General features: G+C 34.6%; 1 protein-coding gene and 1 pseudogene across 1 annotated transcript in view; both read left to right on the top strand.

The window, feature by feature from the left end:
• LOC107574933 (collagen alpha-1(IX) chain-like) overlaps positions 1-9,461 on the top strand; it is a 16,890-nt gene extending 7,429 nt beyond the window's left edge. The window contains exons 3-8 of the mRNA XM_016261356.1: positions 648-703; positions 2,368-2,497; positions 4,855-5,251; positions 6,796-6,876; positions 8,801-8,818; positions 9,348-9,461. Coding sequence (XP_016116842.1) covers positions 648-703; positions 2,368-2,497; positions 4,855-5,251; positions 6,796-6,876; positions 8,801-8,818; positions 9,348-9,461 — 796 coding nt within the window. The remainder of the gene's footprint in view (positions 1-647; positions 704-2,367; positions 2,498-4,854; positions 5,252-6,795; positions 6,877-8,800; positions 8,819-9,347) is intronic.
• Positions 9,462-10,081: 620 nt separating this feature from the next.
• Positions 10,082-22,805, top strand: part of LOC107574934 (collagen alpha-3(IX) chain-like) — a 17,418-nt pseudogene continuing 4,694 nt past the window's right edge.

Raw genomic sequence — 22,805 nt, forward strand, 5'->3', positions numbered from 1 at the left:
TATATATATATATATATATATATATATATATATATATATATATACATATAGACATCTGATTCAAAATATTAAACAAAAAAAACAATAATATTAATTATTTTATATATATCATTAAGATTAAAATGTATCAGCTGTACTAAAAGAACACTGTTTTGTAAGTTTTTCTTTAATAGAAAATTCTATATGAATAATAGAAATATGAAAAAAAAAAACAGCTAAAGTCCCTTCTCAGGTTATTTTTGGGTGCATGAGAGTGTCATATGATAAACTATAGAAAGGAATATAGAGCTGATGTTCTCCATCATAGCATTGAATGGCTTTACATAAAAAAAGTAAATACATTTGAAAAGTGATATATACACTAAGTGTGCTAGACATTCTCAAGCATACTTTTTATATAATTGTATATTTAAATATATTTTTTTTCAATAAAATTATTTGTTAATTTGGTTACTAATTACAATTTATTATTATTATTATTTTGTTGTTGTTGTTGTAAAAGATATGTGTTTGTGGTACACTTTGTCTTCTGTTATGAGGTCACGCGTTTAACTATCTGAGCGTATTCTCTGGTGATATGTCGCTGCAGACAGGCCTGAAATGACACTCATGTCGCTTATGAATTTTTCAGAGCTGGATTTGAACAGATTAGATGGTGACACGGTGTGCCCAACCATGAAGAATGGACAAGATGACCTTCCAGGTAAAATCGAGTCACTGTGAAAAAACATGTTGTGAACTGTGTTTTCATCATATGTGTGCATTCAATATAGTATTTTGGGGAATGCATGTTTTATACAAATTGCATGATATATACAGTATACTGTATATCATTGCATCTCCTCTATTTAAAAAAAAATATATATCTGCACACTCGAGAACTTCTCATGACTGTTAGTATGAATATTTAAAACCATGCTTTATGCATTATCATTAAAACACTCTTCATTCAGGCGTTGTTTACCTATAAATAGTCTTAAGTAGTTTTCTGTATGCAGGGCATGCAGTGGCACGAAGCTGTTTGTTTTATTAGGTAAAGATGCTGAACTTGATAGTCGCCTTGTTTTAAGACATCTTTAGATCTCAAACGAGGCAATTAAAATGTTTCTAAAATAAGTCAATTTCTGCAGTGGAAACACTTCTAGCTCAGCAAGATTTTAATTGGTTGTGACCTCTTTGCTTTTAACAAATAATGCGGAGGGTGCAACCTAAAATCACAAACATGTGCTGCTCTGTGCACAGATGGAAACGGGGAGTTAGCAAGTTTAAATACAATTGCTGAAGTAAACCGATGTAAAGAAACCTATTGGATGTTTTTGGGCTGGATATGTGCATAAATGCATATTAAGGTTGCTATAAATATTGTATTGCATGAATTTCTCACAAAGGCAAATGGAATTTCTATTATAATTTGGGTATAAAGAGAATCTAATGAGATTTATTGTAAAATACATTGTACTGGGTAGACAATTGACATTTTTAATTTGTTTTATTTTTTAAATTGTAGTCTCCTTTTTCATTATTTTTGTTTATTTTTGAGACTATTGGATTTTAGGCTTTAAAATATTAAAATATTTTGCCATTTTCTTATTCCAGAAATTGATATTTTGATGTTTTGACACTGTTTTTGGTGTTTTGTTCTCTTCTCTTCTGTTCCGTTTTGTTTCGTTTTTTTCTATTCAGTTCTGTTGTTTTGTTCCGGAAATGATTAGGGTTTTAGGCTTTATGACGCAAAAATCTGATATTTTGATATTTTTAAATAATTTTGAATTAAAGTTTTTTCCCCTATGTGAACAGAAGTTTGGTTCATATTTGGACAGTCTGAAAGACTTCTTATTTGATCTGAATTGATTCTAAATTGTAATTGAAATTCCATTATTATTAGTTATAAGGGTCAATTTTATTATTATTTGTCATAAGGGTCAATTTTTCGAAATTGAGATTTATACATCATCTGAAAGCTGAATAAATAAGCTTTCCACTGATGTATGTTTGTATGATGTATGTATGTTTGTTAGGATAGGACAATATTTGGCTGAGATACAACTATTTGAAAATCTGGAATCTGAGGGTGCAAAAAAAAAACTAATTATGTAGAGAACATCGCTTTTAAAGTTGTCCAAATGAAGTTCTTAGCAATGCATATTACTAATCAAAAAATAAGTTTTAATATATTTACAGTAGGAAATTTACAAAATATATTCATGGAACATGATCTTTACTTAATATCCTAATGATTTTTGGCATAAAAGAAAAATCAATAATTCTGACCCATACAATGTATTTTTGGCTATTGCTACAAATATACCCCAGCGACTTAAGACTGGTTTTGTGGTCCAGGGTCACATATGTATTTGTGTGTGGCAGGGTTTGATCTGATCACGCAGTTTCAGTTGGATGTCATTCCCATGAGGAGCGTTAGAAAAGTAGAAGGATCCACACCCCTCCAGGTGGCATACAGACTCGACCGAGAGGCCAACTTCCAGATCCCAACCAGGTACTAATACATGGTTTAGTGAGTGATTTATTTTAGCTACAGTACATGTTTATATAAATGCATACAACTGCTTAAAACTTCACTTACATCTTATGTGCATCCGTGCACTACATAACCTAAAGCTAGAAATGTCACATAAGCACACACACACTTAACCTTGTTGACATACATGATCTTTTTTTCAGGTGTTACTTGCTTATTACAGGTCAGAGACAGGTGTTATCAGGCTCTGGACAGCTTCTAATAATGCAAAAACAGACTTGTCTGAACCCATGCAGATCCGCTCAAGCAGAACACTGCATACCCAGACAACCAGACTCACTGACACACAAATAGTCACGTTTTAGCTTAAGTCTCTTGGTCTATTTCTCTGGCCTAGTAAAATATTTGGCATTCGAGGAGCAGAAAGACACTCTAATAGTCTCCAGAGCTAACTGAAGTGTTTATTACAGATAAAATATACTTAAAGCAATAGTTCACCCAAAAATGACAATTTGCTGAAAGGTTACTCAAAGATATTGATGAGTTTTTTTCTTCATCACAACAGATTTGGAGAAGTTTAGCATTACATCACTTGCTCACCAATGGATCCTCTGCAGTGAATGGGTGCCGTAAGAATGAGAGTCTAAACAGCTGATAAAAACATCACAAGAAAGTGATTTCTTGAGATTAGAGATTATTCCAAACTGTGGCCCTCATTTATTTTACTAGCCAACAGGAAGCTCCATATTTATGGCCTCGCCATGATCCGTTTACAAGCTGGTTAAAGGGCGCTGTAGCTTCATTTGTAAGAGCATCTCCCGCAGAGCGCCTCAGCCCGTTAAAACGCCACACGGGTCAAGCCCCGGAGAGGGTGTGTGTAAAACCGGACAAGGTAATTGATTCTCAGATGCTGTGGTGTTCTGTCTCTGCCTGCGGCCCGGCTTCTGATTCTTTAACACCGTGCAATGAAAGCCAGCACTGTCCCTTTGAAATAACTCACGGACAACACACAGGCTTTGAAGATGAAAGTGCACTTGTCTCTGATCTATTTGGCATTCATAATTTTATCTCAGAGCAACTTGAAGCCGAGCTGCTCTGTGTGTATAATGCAGGGCTATTCCCTTGATGATCAGACAATAATGGAGGTGAATTACTATTCTTAGCGGTAATAGATCCCTTTTATAAATAGATGTGCTTCGTGACAAGAACGTAACTTCATTATGAATTTGCAGAAGCACTTTCTGTTTAAGAAACCTATTAATGCAACGTTATAGCATAAGCTTTTACATTACATTTTGAGAAATTCTTGCAATTATTGAGAAATGTGCCACAATTTTAACTGCTATTAGTTTGTAAAATGGGCCGTTTTTCTCATTTGAATTTAATCACTAGAATGTTTGTAACACAAATGTACCATTTCATCACAAATGTATTTATTTTTTTTACCTTTTATTTCACTCTTTATTTTATTTTATTTTGTATATTTTGTATAATGTATTTATTTATTTCACTAAAACCACCCAGCCACAGACTGTAACTCGATATGTATTTACATAAAAATATATATTTAAAAAAATTAAAACAGGTTTCAGAACCTTGTTTTTTCATCACTGGAATGTTCTTACCACAAATGTACAATTTCGTTGAATTTTCTCTTTATTGTATTTTATTAATTTCACTCTCTATTATTTCATTTCACTAAAACCACGCGGCCATGGACCATAACTCAATATCAGTTTAGATGAATATATGTATTTAAAAATGTAAAACCGGTTTCAGAACCTTGTTTTTCACCACTAGAAACTACACAAATGTACCATTTCATTTAATTTTCTCTTTATTTAATTTTTTATTTATTTCACACTGTTTATTTTGTTATTTTATTTTATTCATTTTAACTTGCACTAAAACCACTTGCACATTTTAACTCAACATTCATATAAAATAAAATATATATTTGAAACTTTAAAATCGCTAGAATGTTTTTAACACAAATGCACCATTTCTTTAAATTAGTTTTATTTCACTCTTTTATTTTATATTATTGTATCTTTTATTATAGTTTTGCTCTTTTATTATTTTATTTTATTTCACTAAAACCACCCGTCTTCACACCATATTCATACTCAATATGCATATGCATTAAAATATATATTACTTACTTTAAAATTGACTTTTTATAACATATAACAGTACACAATTAACATTTAGTTAAGTTTACATTACATTTAGTTTAACAGTACACCTTATTTTTGTATCTAACAGTAGACAACAGATAAACAACTAACAGTATCTTGATTGCTGCTTGCAATTCACTAGTGAAATATAAGACAGAGACACATATTCAACATATATCAATATCTGTTGCCCACCAGGCTGAACTTTCCAAGGGGCTTCCCAGATGAGTACTCCTTCATGACCACCTTCCGCATGATCAAGAACACTGTCAACAAGGTGTGGAACATCTGGCAGGTAGTGGAGGAAGACGGTTTAAAGCAGGCAGGTATGCGTCTGAATGGAGACCAACAGGCCCTGGAGTTCTTCCTCACCACTATGGAGGGAGATGTGCAGACCGTCACCTTCCCAGGCCTTTACGACCTCTTCAACACTAAATGGCACAAAGTGATGGTTGGTGTGGAGAAAGAGCTGGTGACACTGTATGTGGACTGTCACCCTGTGGACCAGAAACCCATCAAAAGGAAGGGCTATGTCAACACGGAAGGAGACACACTGATCGGAAGATTGGATTCTGATCCCAACACCTCTGTAGTGGTGAGAGTCACCAGTTCAATCTTGTTGAATATTTACTAATACAGTATATATTTAACTTTCTTAAAGGTGCACTAAAAAGTTTTACATTTCAAAGTAATGAAGATGAATAAAATACATTAGCCTGTAGATGATGTACGAAAACAAAATTGCATTAGATATTTATTTGCCATATTTGCTTGTAAAACATTCAGACATAATATATACCTTTTAAGTTTAAGATATTACTTTCTAATAGTGAAGTTTTGGAAGGGTTAATTCTTTCTAAGATTTAAGCTTTGGCAGGGTTAATTCTAAGATTGAAATGTTGAAAGGGTTAATCCTTTCTTTGGAAGCGTTAGTTTTTTCTAAGATTAAAGTTTTGGAATGGTTAATTCTAAGATTGAAATGTTGAAAGGGTTAATCCTTTCTTTGGAAGCGTTAGTTTTTTCTAAGATTAAAGTTTTGGAATGGTTAATTCTAAGATTGAAATGTTGAAAGGGTTAATCCTTTCTTTGGAAGCGTTAGTTTTTTCTAAGATTAAAGTTTTGGAATGGTTAATTCTAAGATTGAAATTTTGGAAAGGTTAACTCTTTGAAAGGGTTCATACACTCTAACATTGAAATTTCTGAAAGGGTTAATTGTTTTGAACGTGTTATTTTTTAAAGATTGACGTTTTGGAAGGCTTAAATCTTTCTAAGATTGACGTTTTGGAAGGGTTAATTATTTCTAAGATTGAAGTTTTGGAAGGTTTAATTATTTCTGAGATTCAAATTTTGGAAGGGTTAATTGTCTGATTGAAGTTTTAGAAGGGTTCATTCTTTCTTTGGAAGCGTTAGTTTTTCTAAGATTAAAGTTTTGGAATGATTAATTCTAAGATTGAAATTTTGGAAAGGTTAATTCTTTGAAAGGGTTCATACTTTCTAAGAATGACATTTTTGAAAGGGTTCATTCTTCTTTTGAAAGTGTTCTTTTTGAAAGATTGAAGTTTTGGAAGGGTTAATTCTAATACTGAAATTTTGGAATGGTTAATTGTTTCTTTAGAAGGCTTCATTCTTTCTAAGATTGAAATATTGAAGTTTTGGAAGGGTTGATTATTTCTGAGATTCAAATTTTGGAAGGGTTAATTCTCAGATTGATATTTTAGAAGGGTTAATTCTTTCTAAGATTCAAGTTTTGGAAAGTTTAATTCTTTTGTGTTTTGATTAGGTTTTGCAGTGGATCTATACTGTAATTGATGAATGTTACTGTCACCCTGCACCAATCAAATCCATCACATCCTGTTACAGTCACTACCTGTGATAAATGCAACTGTCAGTCTGTGTAACTGTCACACTGTCTGATATGTGTTACCATCAGTCAATGTAACTGCCAGATTGATGGACCTCAGCACCTTGTCACTTCCTGTCCAAAGGACAGATACAAATGAGTCTGATAGTGCTGTCAGTCAATGATTTAAAACTGAAAACCTAATTCTGATACATGTAAAACATAAAAGCCTTGTGGTTTAGGATATGTTTATATATAGTCAAATAAAGAAATAACTTCATTGGTTTGTGTTTTTCCAGTTTGAGTTGCAGTGGATGCTGATTCACTGTGACCCAAAGAGAGCTCACAGAGAAAGCTGTAACGAACTTCCTCAGTCTGAGGTAACTATACCTTTTAACTATGCCTTTTTATAAAAAGTGGTTTGTTGGTCTCCTATCCTCATCAGCAAGCACCCAAAACTCCACTAAAACTATCAAACCTTGTCAGCAAAGATCATCAGACCACCTTAGGCTGGTTTTAATGGGATAGCCATATCACCCTGCAGCCCAAGACTGGTTACCCACTGAAGCTAATCAGGGCTGAGCCTGGTCAGTACCTGGATGGGAGACCTCCTGGGAAAACTAGGTTGCTGCTGGAAGAGGTGTTAGTGAGGCCAGCAGGAGGTTCTCACCCTGTGGTCTGTGTGGGTCCTAACGCCCCAGTGTAGTGATAGGGACTCTATACTGTCAACAAGCACCGTCCTTCGGATGAGACGTTAAACCAAGGTCCTGACTCTCTGTGGTCATTAAAAATCTCAGGATGTCTTTCGAAAAGAGTAGAGGTGTGACCTCGGCATCCTAGCCAAATTTGCCCATTGGCCTCTGATCATCATGGCCTCCAAACCATTCCCATATCTACTGATTGGCTTCATCACTCGGTCTCCTCTCCACCAATAAGCTGGTGTGTGGTGGGCGTTCTGGCACACTATGGCTGCCGTCGCATCATCCAGGTGGATGCTGCACACTGGTGGTGGATGAGGAGATACCCCCTGACAATGTGAAGCGCTTTGAGTGCCTAGAAAAGCGCTATATAAATGTAATGAATTATTATTATTATTTATTATTATTATTATAGTTCACCCAGTTTCTTTCTTCAGTTGAACACAAAAAAATATATTTTGAAGAACATTGGTAACCAAAAAGTTGACGATAGCCATTGACTTCAATATTTTTTATTTATTTTTTCTCCATACCACAGAAGGCAATAGCTACCATCAACTGTTTGGTTAAAAACGATATTTTAAAGAACGTTGGTAACCAAAAAGTTGACGATAGCCATTGACTTCAATATTTTATTACATTTTTTTCTCCATGCCAGAGAAGGCAATAGCTACCATCAACTGTTTGGTTAAAAACGATATTTTGAAGAACATTGGTAACCAAACAGTTGATGATTATTATTATTATAGTTCACCCAGTTTCTTTCTTCAGTTGAACACAAAAAAAGATATTTTGAAGAACATTGGTAACCAAAAAGTTGACGATAGCCATTGACTTCAATATTTTTTATTTATTTTTTCTCCATACCACAGAAGGCAATAGCTACCATCAACTGTTTGGTTAAAAACGATATTTTAAAGAACGTTGGTAACCAAAAAGTTGACGATAGCCATTGACTTCAATATTTTATTACATTTTTTTCTCCATGCCAGAGAAGGCAATAGCTACCATCAACTGTTTGGTTAAAAACGATATTTTGAAGAACATTGGTAACCAAACAGTTGATGGTAGTCATTGACTACCATCAGTGGCTACCTGTTTGGTTACCAACATTTGTCAAAATATCAACTTTTGTGCTTAACAGAAGAAAGAAACTAATACAGGTTTGGAACAACTCGAGGGTGAGTAATTGACAGAATTTTCATTTTTGGATGAACCAACCCATTTAATTTTTGTAAATAACTGTAAATACAATTGTACAATTTAAGACTTTATTCACAGTTCTGAATAAATGATCAACAATATTACTCTCATTCTAATACATGTGCTGCATAACTGATGTATGGCCTAAAAAGATTGATATATTATTGCTGTGGCAGTCTGGAAAAGCCTCAAAAGACCACATAACATCTCACTTTACCACTGAACAGTTGGCATTAATGTCAAAATTCACGCATTTGCTTTGTTTTTTGATGAGTTGGCCGGCCGGGGCGCTTTTGTAGGCCGCATGTTGTGGCGCCATCTACAGGTGTGCTTTCTCTTTTTGGTGAAGGGGTTTCACTAACTCTGCAATAATCTTAATTATCTCTCTCTCTTGCTTCTTCAGATGTATGCCAATGCTGAGGTATTTGATTTTTTTTTATTGATTTTTTTTATCTATTAATAAATTATTTTAGCAAATAATCTACTACACTGCTTTGTTGCTGAATTGACTCATTTGCCACCTGCTATATTTACTTCAGTCAGCAAATCATGACCCAGAACAGCTTTTATGTATTTATATGCTAGAGGTTATTAACGCCGCAAAGTAAATAATGTGTTATTTTATTAAGAAATCTTCTGGGAATTTTTCTTAACCCTACAAGTTATTTTCTAAATGTGTTGTTACTTGGCTCGTTTAAAGATTGAGCATATAAAGAGAAGCTGGCAGCGGAGAGCTAATGATTGATATTTTATTCCTTGTTGTGTTAAAGTAATTTGTTAAGGTCCTTGGTAGAGAGAGATTATTTGCAACGCTTCCAGTTATTGATTTTGGCGTTCAGTGAAAAACATTGGTTATATTTGGCTAAAGCAAATAATAAAATCAATTCGAAAACATTCATGTTTTTGTTTACTCATCGTTTTCCTTCTTTTGCTCCTTCAACCTTCTACAGCCGGATCCCAAGCCGATCCCTGGTCCCCCCGGTCCTGAGGGTCCTGAGGGGCCTCGTGGACCCCATGGAGAACCTGGCAGAGACGGGAGAGATGCAAGTCTTTCTGCTCATTAAAACAAATAAAAATAATTAAAAGTAGTCTTGACATGTTCACTGACTATCTGGTGCATATTATTTAAAAAAAAATGTCATTTATTTATTTAACTTAATATATTATTTTTTGTTTTATTTAGTATTCATTTATTATTAATTATAATGGTTAATTATGTTAAATATTAATTAATTGTTAATTACATTTATTTTGGAAAAATAGGAAATGTCAACAGTTGTAACATAATTAGGTTTTCCTATTTATTTGATGTACTGATCTTCAAATCAAAATGATTATCAGTCGGTACAGTACTTGTTAACTCATGCTGTTCTGAATTGTCATCATCTATAGTCCAGAGTTTTTCCTGTGCTGAAAATCAGGTGTAAATCTCCATTAGAGCCATTCCTTAGACTTCAGCAGCTCAGTCTTCAACACAAGCTAATGAAGCACTTCGTCTTTGGCCTTCTTTCGTCTCAGGCAGCTCATTAAGGGTTTATTCTTTTTTTCAGGAAGGCAGGAGCTGCTCATTAGAGATTTTCTTACGTCAACACCTCTGTCCTGTCTCACTGACTTACTTATTGTTTTTTAACAAATAGTGTCCTTTTCTTGTTGTTGTTTTTTTCTGTTCTTCAGGGTATTCCAGGTACCCCCGGCACTCCTGGAGCTCTGGTAAGTGTGAAACATTGGAAGAACATCTTCATCTCCAATCTCTTCAAGAAGACATTGTTCTTAAACTCAGCTGGGGGTCACACTCAACAAGATGCATACTAGTTTGACCTAGAGTTAACAAAAGGGATGAACCGATATTGAAATTCAGACCAACACTGATAAATCAATAATTATTTTCATGTTACGGCATATTTTAAAGATGATATATGAATAAAAAATAAAAATAAATAAACAAACAATTAAATAAACAAATCGTTTTTAAGCTACAAAGATTAGAAAGGAGACATATAATTTAATACTAGTTTTATTTACTATTATACTGTACTATTATATATATATATATATATATATATATATATATATATATATATATATATTCAAAAAATAGGCTACTAAAAGACAAATAAGATACACAATCGTGTATATATAAATCTACATTTAAATCTACAAAATATGTAATAAAATGTAAGATATAAAGATTATAAGTGATATAATCTATACTATTAAAAACAAACTGCTAAAAATAAATAGTTTGTAAGATACAAAGCTAATAGAATAATTCTATACTTTTAAAAATGCAGTAAAATAAATTGTATGTATGCTACAGAGATTATAAAAGTGCTGTATAAAAAACCCCACTAAAATACAGTAAGTAGTGTATGCTACAAAGATTATAAAGCTGGTATATATAAATCTATACTTAAAAATAAAGCACTAAAAGAAATAGTTCGTAACCTAAAAAATTATAAAGCTGATATCTAAATCTGCACAAAAAATAAAACGAAAAGCTTATAAACATTACATTTCTACAAAGATTATAATCATGATATAAGTATTTGTTTAAAAATAATGTTTAAAAATAAAACACTAAAAATATATTAATTGTAAGCTAAAAAAATATAATGTAATACAAAATAAGTTGGAAGCACAATATGAATATGTGCAGATAATTATTAAATTATTATTTTAACAAATCTTTAGAAAAGAGCATAAGTTTGAATAAAAAAAAACTTTTATTAATTTATTAAATTATTATTTAAAAAAATCTTTAGAGAATAGTGTTTGAATAAAAAAAAAACCTGCTAATAATAATAATGGAGGGATGCTGGATTTTCCTTGAAAAATAAGAACAGAGTTCTGAGAACTAGATTTGAAGAATGTCCCATGGCAGTGCATTGCATTATACGATATTTTGTATGAGATAAATTTCATTAGACTAAAATGAAAATGTAGAGTTTATTCAGTAACACTGAATATTGCTTTTATTGAACTTGAACATTGTACCCAATAAACAGTTTTGTATTATAACTCCTAATCAGAAAATGAATTTACAGGTTGCCAGATCTGAAACCCACCCAATCAATCCAGCTTCCTGTGTCAATATCTATTAAGGGAAAGTGTGGTTGAATTGCACCATCATCTGGTGTGTCATAAATAGTTTAAACACTGCTCAGATCTGACTCTGGTCCTATCAGATGAGGACAGATGCACCGAGGAGTCCAGCATGTCTAATTATGTTAGCATAGAGCCGCTGTATCTTAGCAACGGCTGCAGTCGATACTGAATGATGATAACGCTGTTTGTGTGTTGTAGGGCAGTAAAGGAGATCGAGGAGAGATTGGACTGCCAGGACAGAGGGGACTGCAGGGGACCCCGGGACCAATGGTTAGTACTGAGACACATAACCTTTACCATTTAATAACAACACTCAATATTTTACAGATTTACACATCAGTTTCACACAAACTCTAATATGTCATTGTGCTAAATGAATCACTGTGGAATCTTTTTATATGTGTGTAGGGGCCGATGGGCCCCATGGGACCACGAGGACTGGTGGGAGAAAGAGTAAGAGATCTTAATAGACAATAATTCTGCAATAATGTAAAACAATGCAAAGTGAATAAAAAGTTTTTTTTTGTGTGTGGTTCTGCATAATTTGCAGCTAAATAATCAGTAAGTTTATTAATGGAGTCTCTTTTGATCAAATAGATACAGCCTTGATGAGCATTAGAAACTTCTTTAAAAAAACATTAAACACCTTAATTTGTAGGGTCTCCCTGGTTTCCCTGGACCCGCTGGACCCCCTGTGAGTATTTTTTTTTTCCCATTTAGGAAAGCAATCAAATCCTTCAATGCTAAATGTGTTTGTATCCTGTTGACATTGTGTTGTCTTATTGTTTTCTTGTCTTTTTGATTGTATTTGCTTGCAAAGTAAATAATGATTTTGCAATGCCTTTTTTAAGACAAATTAATTCATTCTGAAGATTTGACTTTTGTATTTTCTTTTTCTAGGGACCAGAGACTGTTGGGCCTCCAGTATGTAAAATAAACCTGGTCTTACTTTAATTTGTCTCACTCTCAGCTTTTAATTTTACATTTTCACTTTTTAACACTGTTTTCCACTCATGCAGGGAACCCCAGGGAAGCCTGGTACTCCAGGAGACGAGGGAAACATCGGACCAGAGGTCAAAATTAATTTTAAAGTGGCACACAATACACTAAGACACATATAAAGGCATCTTTACACATAAGCACAGAGAGTTAAGGCTGCTCTGTGCCTGCTCAGAAGACGTAATGCTAAAAGCCAGGCTAAATTATGCCTGCTTTGACCCACTTCAGCCCCTGGTATCAAAGTGTATAGTTATCATTGCTGTGTAAATGCATTCATGCCACCTCTGAGCTGCATTAAACAAACTGTGTAAAGATAACTAAATGCCACTTCAGAAGCGCTTCTTTGCCACCTTTGCAGTGTGAATTTGGCATTAAATATACGTCTTCATACTTAATCTTGTTGTTGTAGCTATGTTGATTGTTTCTGGTACCTGAATTTAAGTGTTATTTATGGTATTGAATTTTCCAGGGTCCTCCTGGACCAAGAGGAGGAATTGGGCTCCCAGGCCCACCAGGACCTCCAGGACCAGCAGTAAGACCGACTTCTACCATTGACATTTTTAACATTTTACATATTTCAAATACTTTCTTACTAACTTACAAGACACAACTACTAGAATGAGTTTAATTCAGTTTAGTCTAAATATATACATATTTAGCTTTCATTTGCATATATGCATAGTATATGTATACATAAATGGGTATATATACATGGGGTGTGATTTGTTTAAAAAAAGGGGGAGGGGGTATTTGAATGAGAATATCAAATTTCAATGTAAGAAATTAGACAAATCTTTATCTAAAATAAACAGTAACAGAAATGTTTAACTGAACTAAATTACTTTTTAACATAAACTATGACTATACAATTATTATTATTATTATTTACATTATTTACATTTACCTCATGTGGTATTAAAGGGGTCATATGATGTTGCTAAAAAATAACATTATTTTGTGTATTTGGTTTAATGAAATGTGTTTATGTGGTTTAAGGTTAAAAAAACACATTATTTTCCACATACTGTACATTATTGTTTCTCCTCTGTGCCCGCTGTTCTGAAATGCGTACATTTTTTACAAAGCTCATCGTTCTGAAAAGCGAGGTGTTTACTGATTGGCCAGCTATCCAGTGCGTTGTGATTGGCCGAATACCTCAAGCGTGTGACGGAAATGTTACGCCCCTTATCATACTGTGATGCTGTGTCCCAGTGCAACGAGACAAAAACAATAAAACCTATTATAAACGAGGTATTTGTTGCATCCAGGGGGGACATAATTACAGATTATAATGACTAGGGTTGGGTATCGTTAGAAATTTTCTGGTTCCTATTCCGCTTCCAGTTTTTCCTAACGATTTCGGTTCTGATTCCGGTTCCATTTAAATGAACTATTATTATTATTATTATTTTTTTTTACTATTTTACCATCATTGAATGTAGCATTGCTGGAAGGTAGTAAGTAAGGTTGAGTAATGCTAGACATAATTACAGATTATAATGACTAGGGTTGGGTATCGTTAGAAATTTTCTGGTTCCTATTCCGCTTCCAGTTTTTCCTAACGATTTCGGTTCTGATTCCGGTTCCATTTAAATGAACTATTATTATTATTATTTTTTTTTTTTACTATTTTACCATCATTGAATGTAGCATTGCTGGAAGGTAGTAAGTAAGGTTGAGTAATGCTAGTCCATCAATCACATGTGCTTCAAAGTTGATGTTTTTTACACTATCAATAATATTTTGCTTTTCAAGCAGGAACAAGCTGGTTGGCCAAATAGTCCCTTGAGGACTAAGACACTTGTTAATTTCCCTAAATTAATCAAATATTAACTGTTATACTTATAACCATGTATACGTATACGTAATATGTATAATAAATATTTTCTATCACTTTGTTTATCACTCTTGAAATGACCTGTACACTAAATAATCTAACCCTCATACTTACATAACAATAGCAGTCTATTTATTTAGTGGTCGAAGTTGAAGTCAGTATGTATATTAATGACAATATGGGACAAATACAATGTAATTTAGTGGCGGCAGGAGCTGCGCGCTGCCGGTACGTGTATAGTGAGACAAAACAACATGCACAGTTATCAAAGATGCGAGTAATAATGTGTCAACACTAATAATGACTTATACTGTCTTTTTACGCGTTGCATTGCATTGCGCTGCATAAACATAAAACCATGTCTGCATTTGTGATCGGAGAAATGACAAACAACAAGCGCTACACTGCTCAAAACTCACGTTTGAATCATCAGTGGCAAATTCTTTAAATATGAAAACGTACTTACAGGCTGTGAGTCAGCATTATTTGTCAGAAGACCGGCATTGTAGGCTATTCTCCCAGGAAACAGTCCTCGTACTCCGTAAAATTCATTGCACACATCTGAATATTTGGTTTGAACTGTTCTGGAACAGTGTTGTAAATACAACGTAACCACTGATTTCTAGTCGTGTCCTCTTTTGGAAGACCAAACAAAGTAGTTTCGCTTTCACAATGAAACACACAGCGTCTTCAAGACATGGCGGCAGCAACAATACTACAGCGAGAATAAAAGTTACGCCTTCTCTCTTTGCGTGAACATTTGGGCGGTGTTATGCAAATCTTCCCACACAGTGACGTAGACATGTGGGGGCGTGTTTAAACGAGGCGTTTTAGGAGGGCTTGGACGAGTCTTAGCTTTTATAAAGAATATCTCTTTGGGTTTGAAACTTTACTCTTTGCAACTTTCGGGATCTTATCTATTCACGAACAGCTTGTAACACTCCAAAGAGAAAGGAAAACTTGAAACCGCATCATATGACCCCTTTAAGATAAGTTATAAAACACATTTCAGCATCTATACTGACAAATTTGTATCATTTTCATTCCATCTTATTCCAGGATATGTCATTTTAGTAGTCTGTTAGCCCTTACTTAACTGGATCAGGTGACTTCTGTTGGCTTTCAGAGGGTTAAAAACTAATGCAGAGCTTTTACACAGATCTGTTCTGACCGCTGTAACGTTTAAGGCTTTGCTTGAGTGTGTGTCTCTGAATCTAAACTATGCTGCTGTCATTCTGCTGTCCTTAGGGACCACAAGGTGCTGGGAACCCTGAGGGAAGTGGGGAGACTGTGAGTGCTTGTTAGATTTTAATAATATTCATGCTTCACATGGACACACAGAACCTGCATATCAGACCTAGATCTTAAAACGCAAAAAGATAGAGTATGCGACATGTGGAACTTGGAAAATGTCAACGTGCTCTATATCTGCTCTATAATTTGTAGGGCTGGGCTAACAATATGGAATTCTCGATTTTAATCGATTCTCATTTTAATGAACTGATATCGATTCTTAAATCCAAAGAATCTATCTATACTGTTTTCGTTTAATGCGTGAACAAAAATGTATGAAAGATTATTTGTAGCGCACCTCCCATCCAGTAAATCACAAGAAGCTTTTTGCTTGGTCAGTTTTGATATGAAACAAAGTCTCAGCTTTCAAATTCTGTCAATTGCATTACAAAAGTCAAACAATAAATAATGATTTGGCACACTTTAATGTGGCGTGACAGATCACTGTAGCGCCTCAGTTCTGGCGACATGTGAACAGATCGTCTCTTCCTCTTTACCACTACTTATAGCACCAAAAGAACATGAATAAAAAGAAAATATAGAAACAGTATAACTTACCAAAATGTATAATGTCTCATGTAATCACTCAATCAGAGTTTCAACTGCAGAAAGACATCAGTGAAACAGCTTGTAAACAATGTCACGATACATTTAAGAGTTATCTGGCTCATCAAAAGAGTTGGCAGTTGGTTGCAGTGTCTGTTGTGCTCCCTCATCTTAAATCTTCAGTGCTCGGTTTGCATGTCTCTGGTGAGCTACAGGCTGGTTGTGTGTTATTCTTTACATCCTGTCTGATTCTACAGTTGATGATGAATAGACCTGATGCATGTGTGTGTCTTATTTTGTTAGCAGTGCCAGACAACATGTCCAGCTGGACCGCAGGGACTGCCTGGTCTGCCGGGGATGAAGGTGAGTCCCCAACCCTAAGGATTAAACTTTGACTCAAAAAACACAAGTTCAGTTAAGAAAATGTTCAAATATAATTGTAAAAATATAACAATGTATGAAATTGAAGTACTGCTTTAAATTAAAAATAAATGATTGAAAACAAACTATAACATCTCTTAAAAGGTTGCGTTTACTTCTTGTTGCAGAAAGACTAAAATGTGCTTTCTGGAGCAGCTATACATAAATTTGCTCACTGAAGAATGTTTCTTTGGCCAAACACCAGCTACTTTTCTAATAAGTGAGTGTATTATTAAATTGAATCTCTCTTCCAGGGACATCGAGGTCTTCCTGGTGTGGACGGTGTGCCAGGTGCCCAAGGTGAAAAGGTAAGATTGCTTTTAAAACCTTCTTAAGAATGATACAAATCGAGAAACTGTAATAAACAAGCTCTCCTGAGCTTTAAATCAATAAACACCATAAGCATTCTCTTCTTTATTAACAGGGTGAGCGAGGGGCCGCCGGAGAGCAAGGTCCTCCTGGACGTCCAGGAGATGATGTATGAAAACTTGTTTATTTGTTTTTGCATTACGGAGTGTGATGTGTTTTCACTATTGTCTGCGAACAAGAATATCAGTGTCAAGTATTCTATTGGCATGACTGTGTTTACATGCAATATTGGCAAATCACTATACACAAAACAAATATTGAAAAAATAAGAAAATATATATATATATTTCCATGCAGGGTCAGCGAGGGCCAATTGGATTCACTGGACCTCATGGTGATAAAGGAGATCGGGTAAGACTTGCAACATCTTCATGTCATCTTCAGCAGACGAGGGAAGAGCGAGAGGCATGCTTACAGAGCAATATCCTGGAGTCTGATCAGTGCATTAAATAATAATAACATTTGTTTAAAACTCAATACAGCCAATTGAAAACTTGTTTATTTGTTTTTGCATTACAGAGTGTGATGTGTTTTCACTATTGTCTGCGAACAAGAATATCAGTGTCAAGTATTCTATTGGCATGACTGTGTTTACATGCAATATTGGCAAATCACTATACACAAAACAAATATTGAAAAAATAAGAAAATATATATATATATATTTCCATGCAGGGTCAGCGAGGGCCAATTGGATTCACTGGACCTCATGGTGATAAAGGAGATCGGGTAAGACTTGCAACATCTTCATGTCATCTTCAGCAGACGAGGGAAGAGCGAGAGGCATGCTTACAGAGCAATATCCTGGAGTCTGATCAGTGCATTAAATAATAATAACATTTGTTTAAAACTCAATACAGCCAATTGAATAATGTCTGCAGTGATTGTGAAACTGCTCTGTAAGAAGATATGCATAAATCTCTTGTATGCAGAACAAAAAGCAAGTGTGGGTATATTATAAAAGCTAGCCTGTATGTTCTATGTCTGCAGGGTCCTCCTGGATTCAACGGGATCCCAGGACCTACCGGACCACCAGGATCACCAGTACGTGAGCTGTAACTCATAGATTTTTTTTTTCATCAAATATTTGATCAAAATGTTCTGAACTAAAGTCTAGGATCAAAATACAGAGGTTTTAAGTCTTTTATTTATCGAAGAGAATGTACAGCAAACCAGCCTAGTGGAAATTCATAACGAAGCTTGTAGGTTAGAAAACATGATTTAAGAGCTAGCCTGTGTGTTAGACTCTATACTCAGTTTTATGATATATACAGTTTAATATAATATTCAATAATATGAATATGTGTGTCTTAACAGGGTGTTGAAGGCATTAGAGGGCGACAGGGGCATCCTGGGCCTAAAGGAGACGATGTGAGTTATTGCTGTCCATATGATCTACCATACTCAAAAACAAAACAATCTGTAAAATCATTTAAAGTACCTTGTTTCTGTCTGAAGAATTCTAATATGCTGTTTTAGGGTACGATTGGAGCACCGGGAGAGAAAGGAGCTTCTGGAGCCAAGGGTGACACTGTGAGTGACTGATTCATCAGATTTATGTTCAAAATGACCTTCATATTCACCATCACTGGAATGTGAACTTTAATGAAGATGAAGATTGTTTATTTGTAGGGTGAGCCAGGAAAGCATGGATCTGATGGAGCACCGGGAGCTCTAGGAGAGAAGGTGAGTTATGATGATCATTTTCATGATAATGCATAGAATTCAGAATGTATTGTTGTACCTGGTGCACTGCAGTGTATATCTAGTTTTTACGATACTGAATTTTACATATTTGATTACTAAAATGCATATTGTTTTGTAACAAAATGATTCCCAAATCTGGTTTGTTCAATGATAAAAACCGAAGAGGAATTTGAGATTTTGCTGTCTGCTTGACAGGGAGAGCCAGGTCTGTCCGGAGCCATTGGTGTCAGAGGAATTGTGGGCATTCCAGTGAGTTCATCAGCATGTGCATATGTTTTGTTAGGTTATTCTGCTGTGCTTTTCCTGAAATGATTCTCAAAGCTGCTGCTGCTACTACTCTGAATGCTATTACAGTAAATTAGGGTTTGCCTGCTATACAGTAAACACTGAATTTACTTGAGGGTGTGTGTATACTGATACCAACAAACTTTAAATGAGGAGATTTCTACTCATTTGTAATCTGCAACTCACCTTGGCTAAACAATGCTGCATCTCACTCAAATTTAGGGTTTACCAGGAAAACAGGGACTCGTGGGGCCTGCAGGCCAGAAGGTAAAACTTAATTTACATGAAAAGGAAATTTGCTGAATCTAATTTAAATTTCAAAACAGTGATGCACGACAAGCAATCGCTTTCTCTTTTACAGGGTGAAACTGGCGCTGTAGGACTGACTGGTCCAGTTGGGCTTCCTGGTAAAGATGTAAGTATTATTATATTAGCCTTTTGTTTGTGTATACATTTAAGACATTGTTATATTTTGTTATATGTTCATTTTATATTTAGGGAGCACTTGGACCAACAGGAGAAGATGGAACTCCAGGAGCCAAAGGAGCCACTGTAATACAAGCATAATTTGAACATATAAACAAATATCTTTGTTTTTTCTTTTTTAATTTGTAAATTTTTTAAGAGCTTTTATTTATTTATTTTCTTGCATTGGTTACGATTGGTTAGATTGCAATTCATAGTAATTTCTTAAAAATTGATTCAATTACTCAACAAACTTCCTTCCTCAGGGTGAACCAGGAAAACAGGGTCCAGTCGGCCCAGTGGGCCTGCAAGGAATCCAGGTGGGTTGGACTGCTGGTCTGATTATAGATCTTTAGGTCCCACTTTATATTAAGTGTCCCTAATACCTGTGTACTTACATAGTAACTAAATGTGTACGTAGTATGTAACTACAGTGTAAGTACTCATTGGTACATAGTATCTACAGCTGTAATATTTCTGTAACTACACACATGTAACAGGAAATGGGATCCAGGAGCGGAAATGGATAGGTTTAGGGGTGGAAATGGGATCCAGGGGGCAGAGATGGGTAGGTTTAGGGGTGGAAATGGGATCTAGGGAGTGGACCTGGGTAGGTTTAGGGGTGGACTTGGGATCCAAGGGGCGGAGATGGGTAGGTTTAGGGGTGGAAATTGGATCCAGGGGGCGGAGATGGGTAGGTTTAAGGGTGGAAATGGGTTCTAGGGGGTGGACATGGGTAGGTTTAGGGGTGGACATGGGATCTGGGGGGGGGGATGGGGAGGTTTAGGGGGGGACATGGGATCTAGGGGGGGGGGGATGGGTAGGTTTAGGGGTTGACATGGGATCCAGGGGGCGGAGATGGGTAGGTTTAGGGGTGGAAATGGGATCCAGGGGATGAAACACATCTCTTTCATCTTTATTTGACTCTATGACTCTAGCACTCTCTATTCTCATTCTATTCTTTAAAAAAAACTTGCCCCTTTTAGACTTCCACTCTATTGATTTACTAACTGCTTGTTTTCATTAAAAAACTTGGCCTTTTTAGACTTGCACATTTACTAACTGCTCGTTTAAAAAAAAAATAATAATAACACTAGCTTCTCTAATCTTTTTGTATTATATCTATTTGTTTAGTTTTTTATTACGCAATTAACAAAAGCAAAAAAGGCCTCTAACACTAGCTTGCTCTAATTTTTTCTCTATTAAATCTGTTTTCTTTTTATTATATACATAAAAAAACCTTGCTAGTTAAGCTAACTCAGACTTGTTATAGCACTTGCATATCATTGCTCTTTTGTTAGTTTCGATTGCTTCCATTGTCCTCATTTGTAAGTTGCTTTGGATAAAAGCGTCTGCTAAATGACTAAATGTAAATGTAATGGTTGCATCCCAATTTACATATTTACAGTATACTATGCACCAAAAATATACTGTGCTGGAGATGGGAAAGACAGTACATGTAAGCAAATAGTAGGTGTGCAAGTATAAAAAAAAAATGAAATAGTGTATTGATAGCACCTTTTGTTGCATAAGTGCACAATTAAGTTCTAGCATTTAGCTAAATAATAAATTTAGTATCAATACACAATTAATTAATTTATTTATTTTACCTTTAATCTCAATATTGCTGTTTTTAGGCTAAAAACATCTAAAAGCTGCGCATATTTACAGTATACTATGCACCAAAAATATACTGTGCTGGAGATGGGAAAGACAGTACATGTAAGCAAATAGTAGGTGTGCAAGTATAAAAAAAAATGAAATAGTGTATTGATAGCACCTTTTGTTGCATAAGTGCACAATTAAGTTCTAGCATTTAGCTAAATAATAAATTTAGTATCAATACACAATTAATTTATTTATTTATTTTACCTTTAATCTCAATATTGCTGTTTTTAGGCTAAAAACATCTAAAAGCTGCAACTTATGGTTTCTGCAGGTCTTCAAAAGGTTTTTAAATGTCTTAATTTCCCTTCCACAAACAAAGGGAAAGGGAGACCTGAAAAGGTCTTAAATTGGACCAGAAAGGCTTACATTCATAGTCATGGAATCAAATATGAATAAATTAATACAGTAGTTTTGTTCTGCTTACTAGTACACATATCTAAACATCCTTAAGTAAAGATATATTTACTTAAGATGCAAACTCTTGTTTTCGGAGAAATTAAACACCAGAAAGTGAGTTGATGCATGCTTAAAAATGTGGATAGAGGAGTCTTGTTTTCCCTTTTTTTATAAACTCCTTTCATTTTGATCAGTTTCTCAGAAAATAAGACTTTATTTTGTAATTTTGCTTCTCAAGTTAATATGAGGAAATATGGAGGAAGAACATGACTTTTGTGCAGTGTGATCAGCTTTTCTATTATAATAAATTAAAAATAATAGCGATCTATTGGAAATTGATAAAAACTTTAAAGTATCACTAATACAATTATTCTTTTTTTTTTCTTTGGTCTTAAAAAGTCTTCGTCTTTCATAAAACCTGCAGAAACCCTGTTATATACTGTAGTCTCTGGTGGACAATACCAGCTTAAAAACATGCAGACATGCACCCTTTGCATACTATTTTCAGTATCAAATGTTGGGTGATGCACTAATACTAACTGCACATAATAATTATACAAAACATGTTTGTGCAATATTATATCTAACTCATTCAATGAATTTAGAAAAAAATGTGTGGCTATTCACACCATTTTCTCTATTTATCATAATTACAGTATCGTGAAGTGCTGTACAATTATAGATTGTTATTGTAATTCTTTACCTTGACTACTTCCGCAGGGAGATAAAGGTGACCAAGGACTTATGGGCCCTCGTGGAATCAAGGGTCACACGGGTCATAAAGGAGACCAGGTGTGCTTATTGTTCATTGTAATAAGCATAACACAGAAATGTGTTATTGCCCGTTGTGTGTGTATGATCATGTATTTTTCTTATTTTAGGGCCTGATGGGTCTCGTTGGTCCCAAAGGAAGTGAGGTAAATATGTTAAAATGCTCCAGATTCATATGTCAGAGCTAATAAAATTACACTATTACCAGAAAGAAAAGAAAAATAATGTTGGCCTAGTAAACCTATGTAGAAGAGATGTCTGTCTTTGTTCTACTGATTCTACTAAACACTGGTTTAAAATTTTAATTTTTTTTATTCAGCAAGGTTGCATTAAAAAATGACAGTAAAGATGTTTACAAAAGATTTCTATTTCAAATAATGTTGTTCTTTTGAATTAAAAAATATCAAAATAGCAAAAATATTAAGCATCAGAAAAATGATGATGATGATAATAATAATAATAATCAGCATATTAGAATGATTCCTGAAGGACAGAACACTGGAGTAAAGATGCTGAAAATTCAGCTTTGCGTCAGAGGAATAAATTGC

Source organism: Sinocyclocheilus grahami, unplaced genomic scaffold (assembly GCF_001515645.1).
Source record: "Sinocyclocheilus grahami isolate Dianchi unplaced genomic scaffold, SAMN03320097.WGS_v1.1 scaffold2396.1, whole genome shotgun sequence".
Taxonomy (NCBI): Eukaryota; Metazoa; Chordata; class Actinopteri; order Cypriniformes; family Cyprinidae; genus Sinocyclocheilus; species Sinocyclocheilus grahami.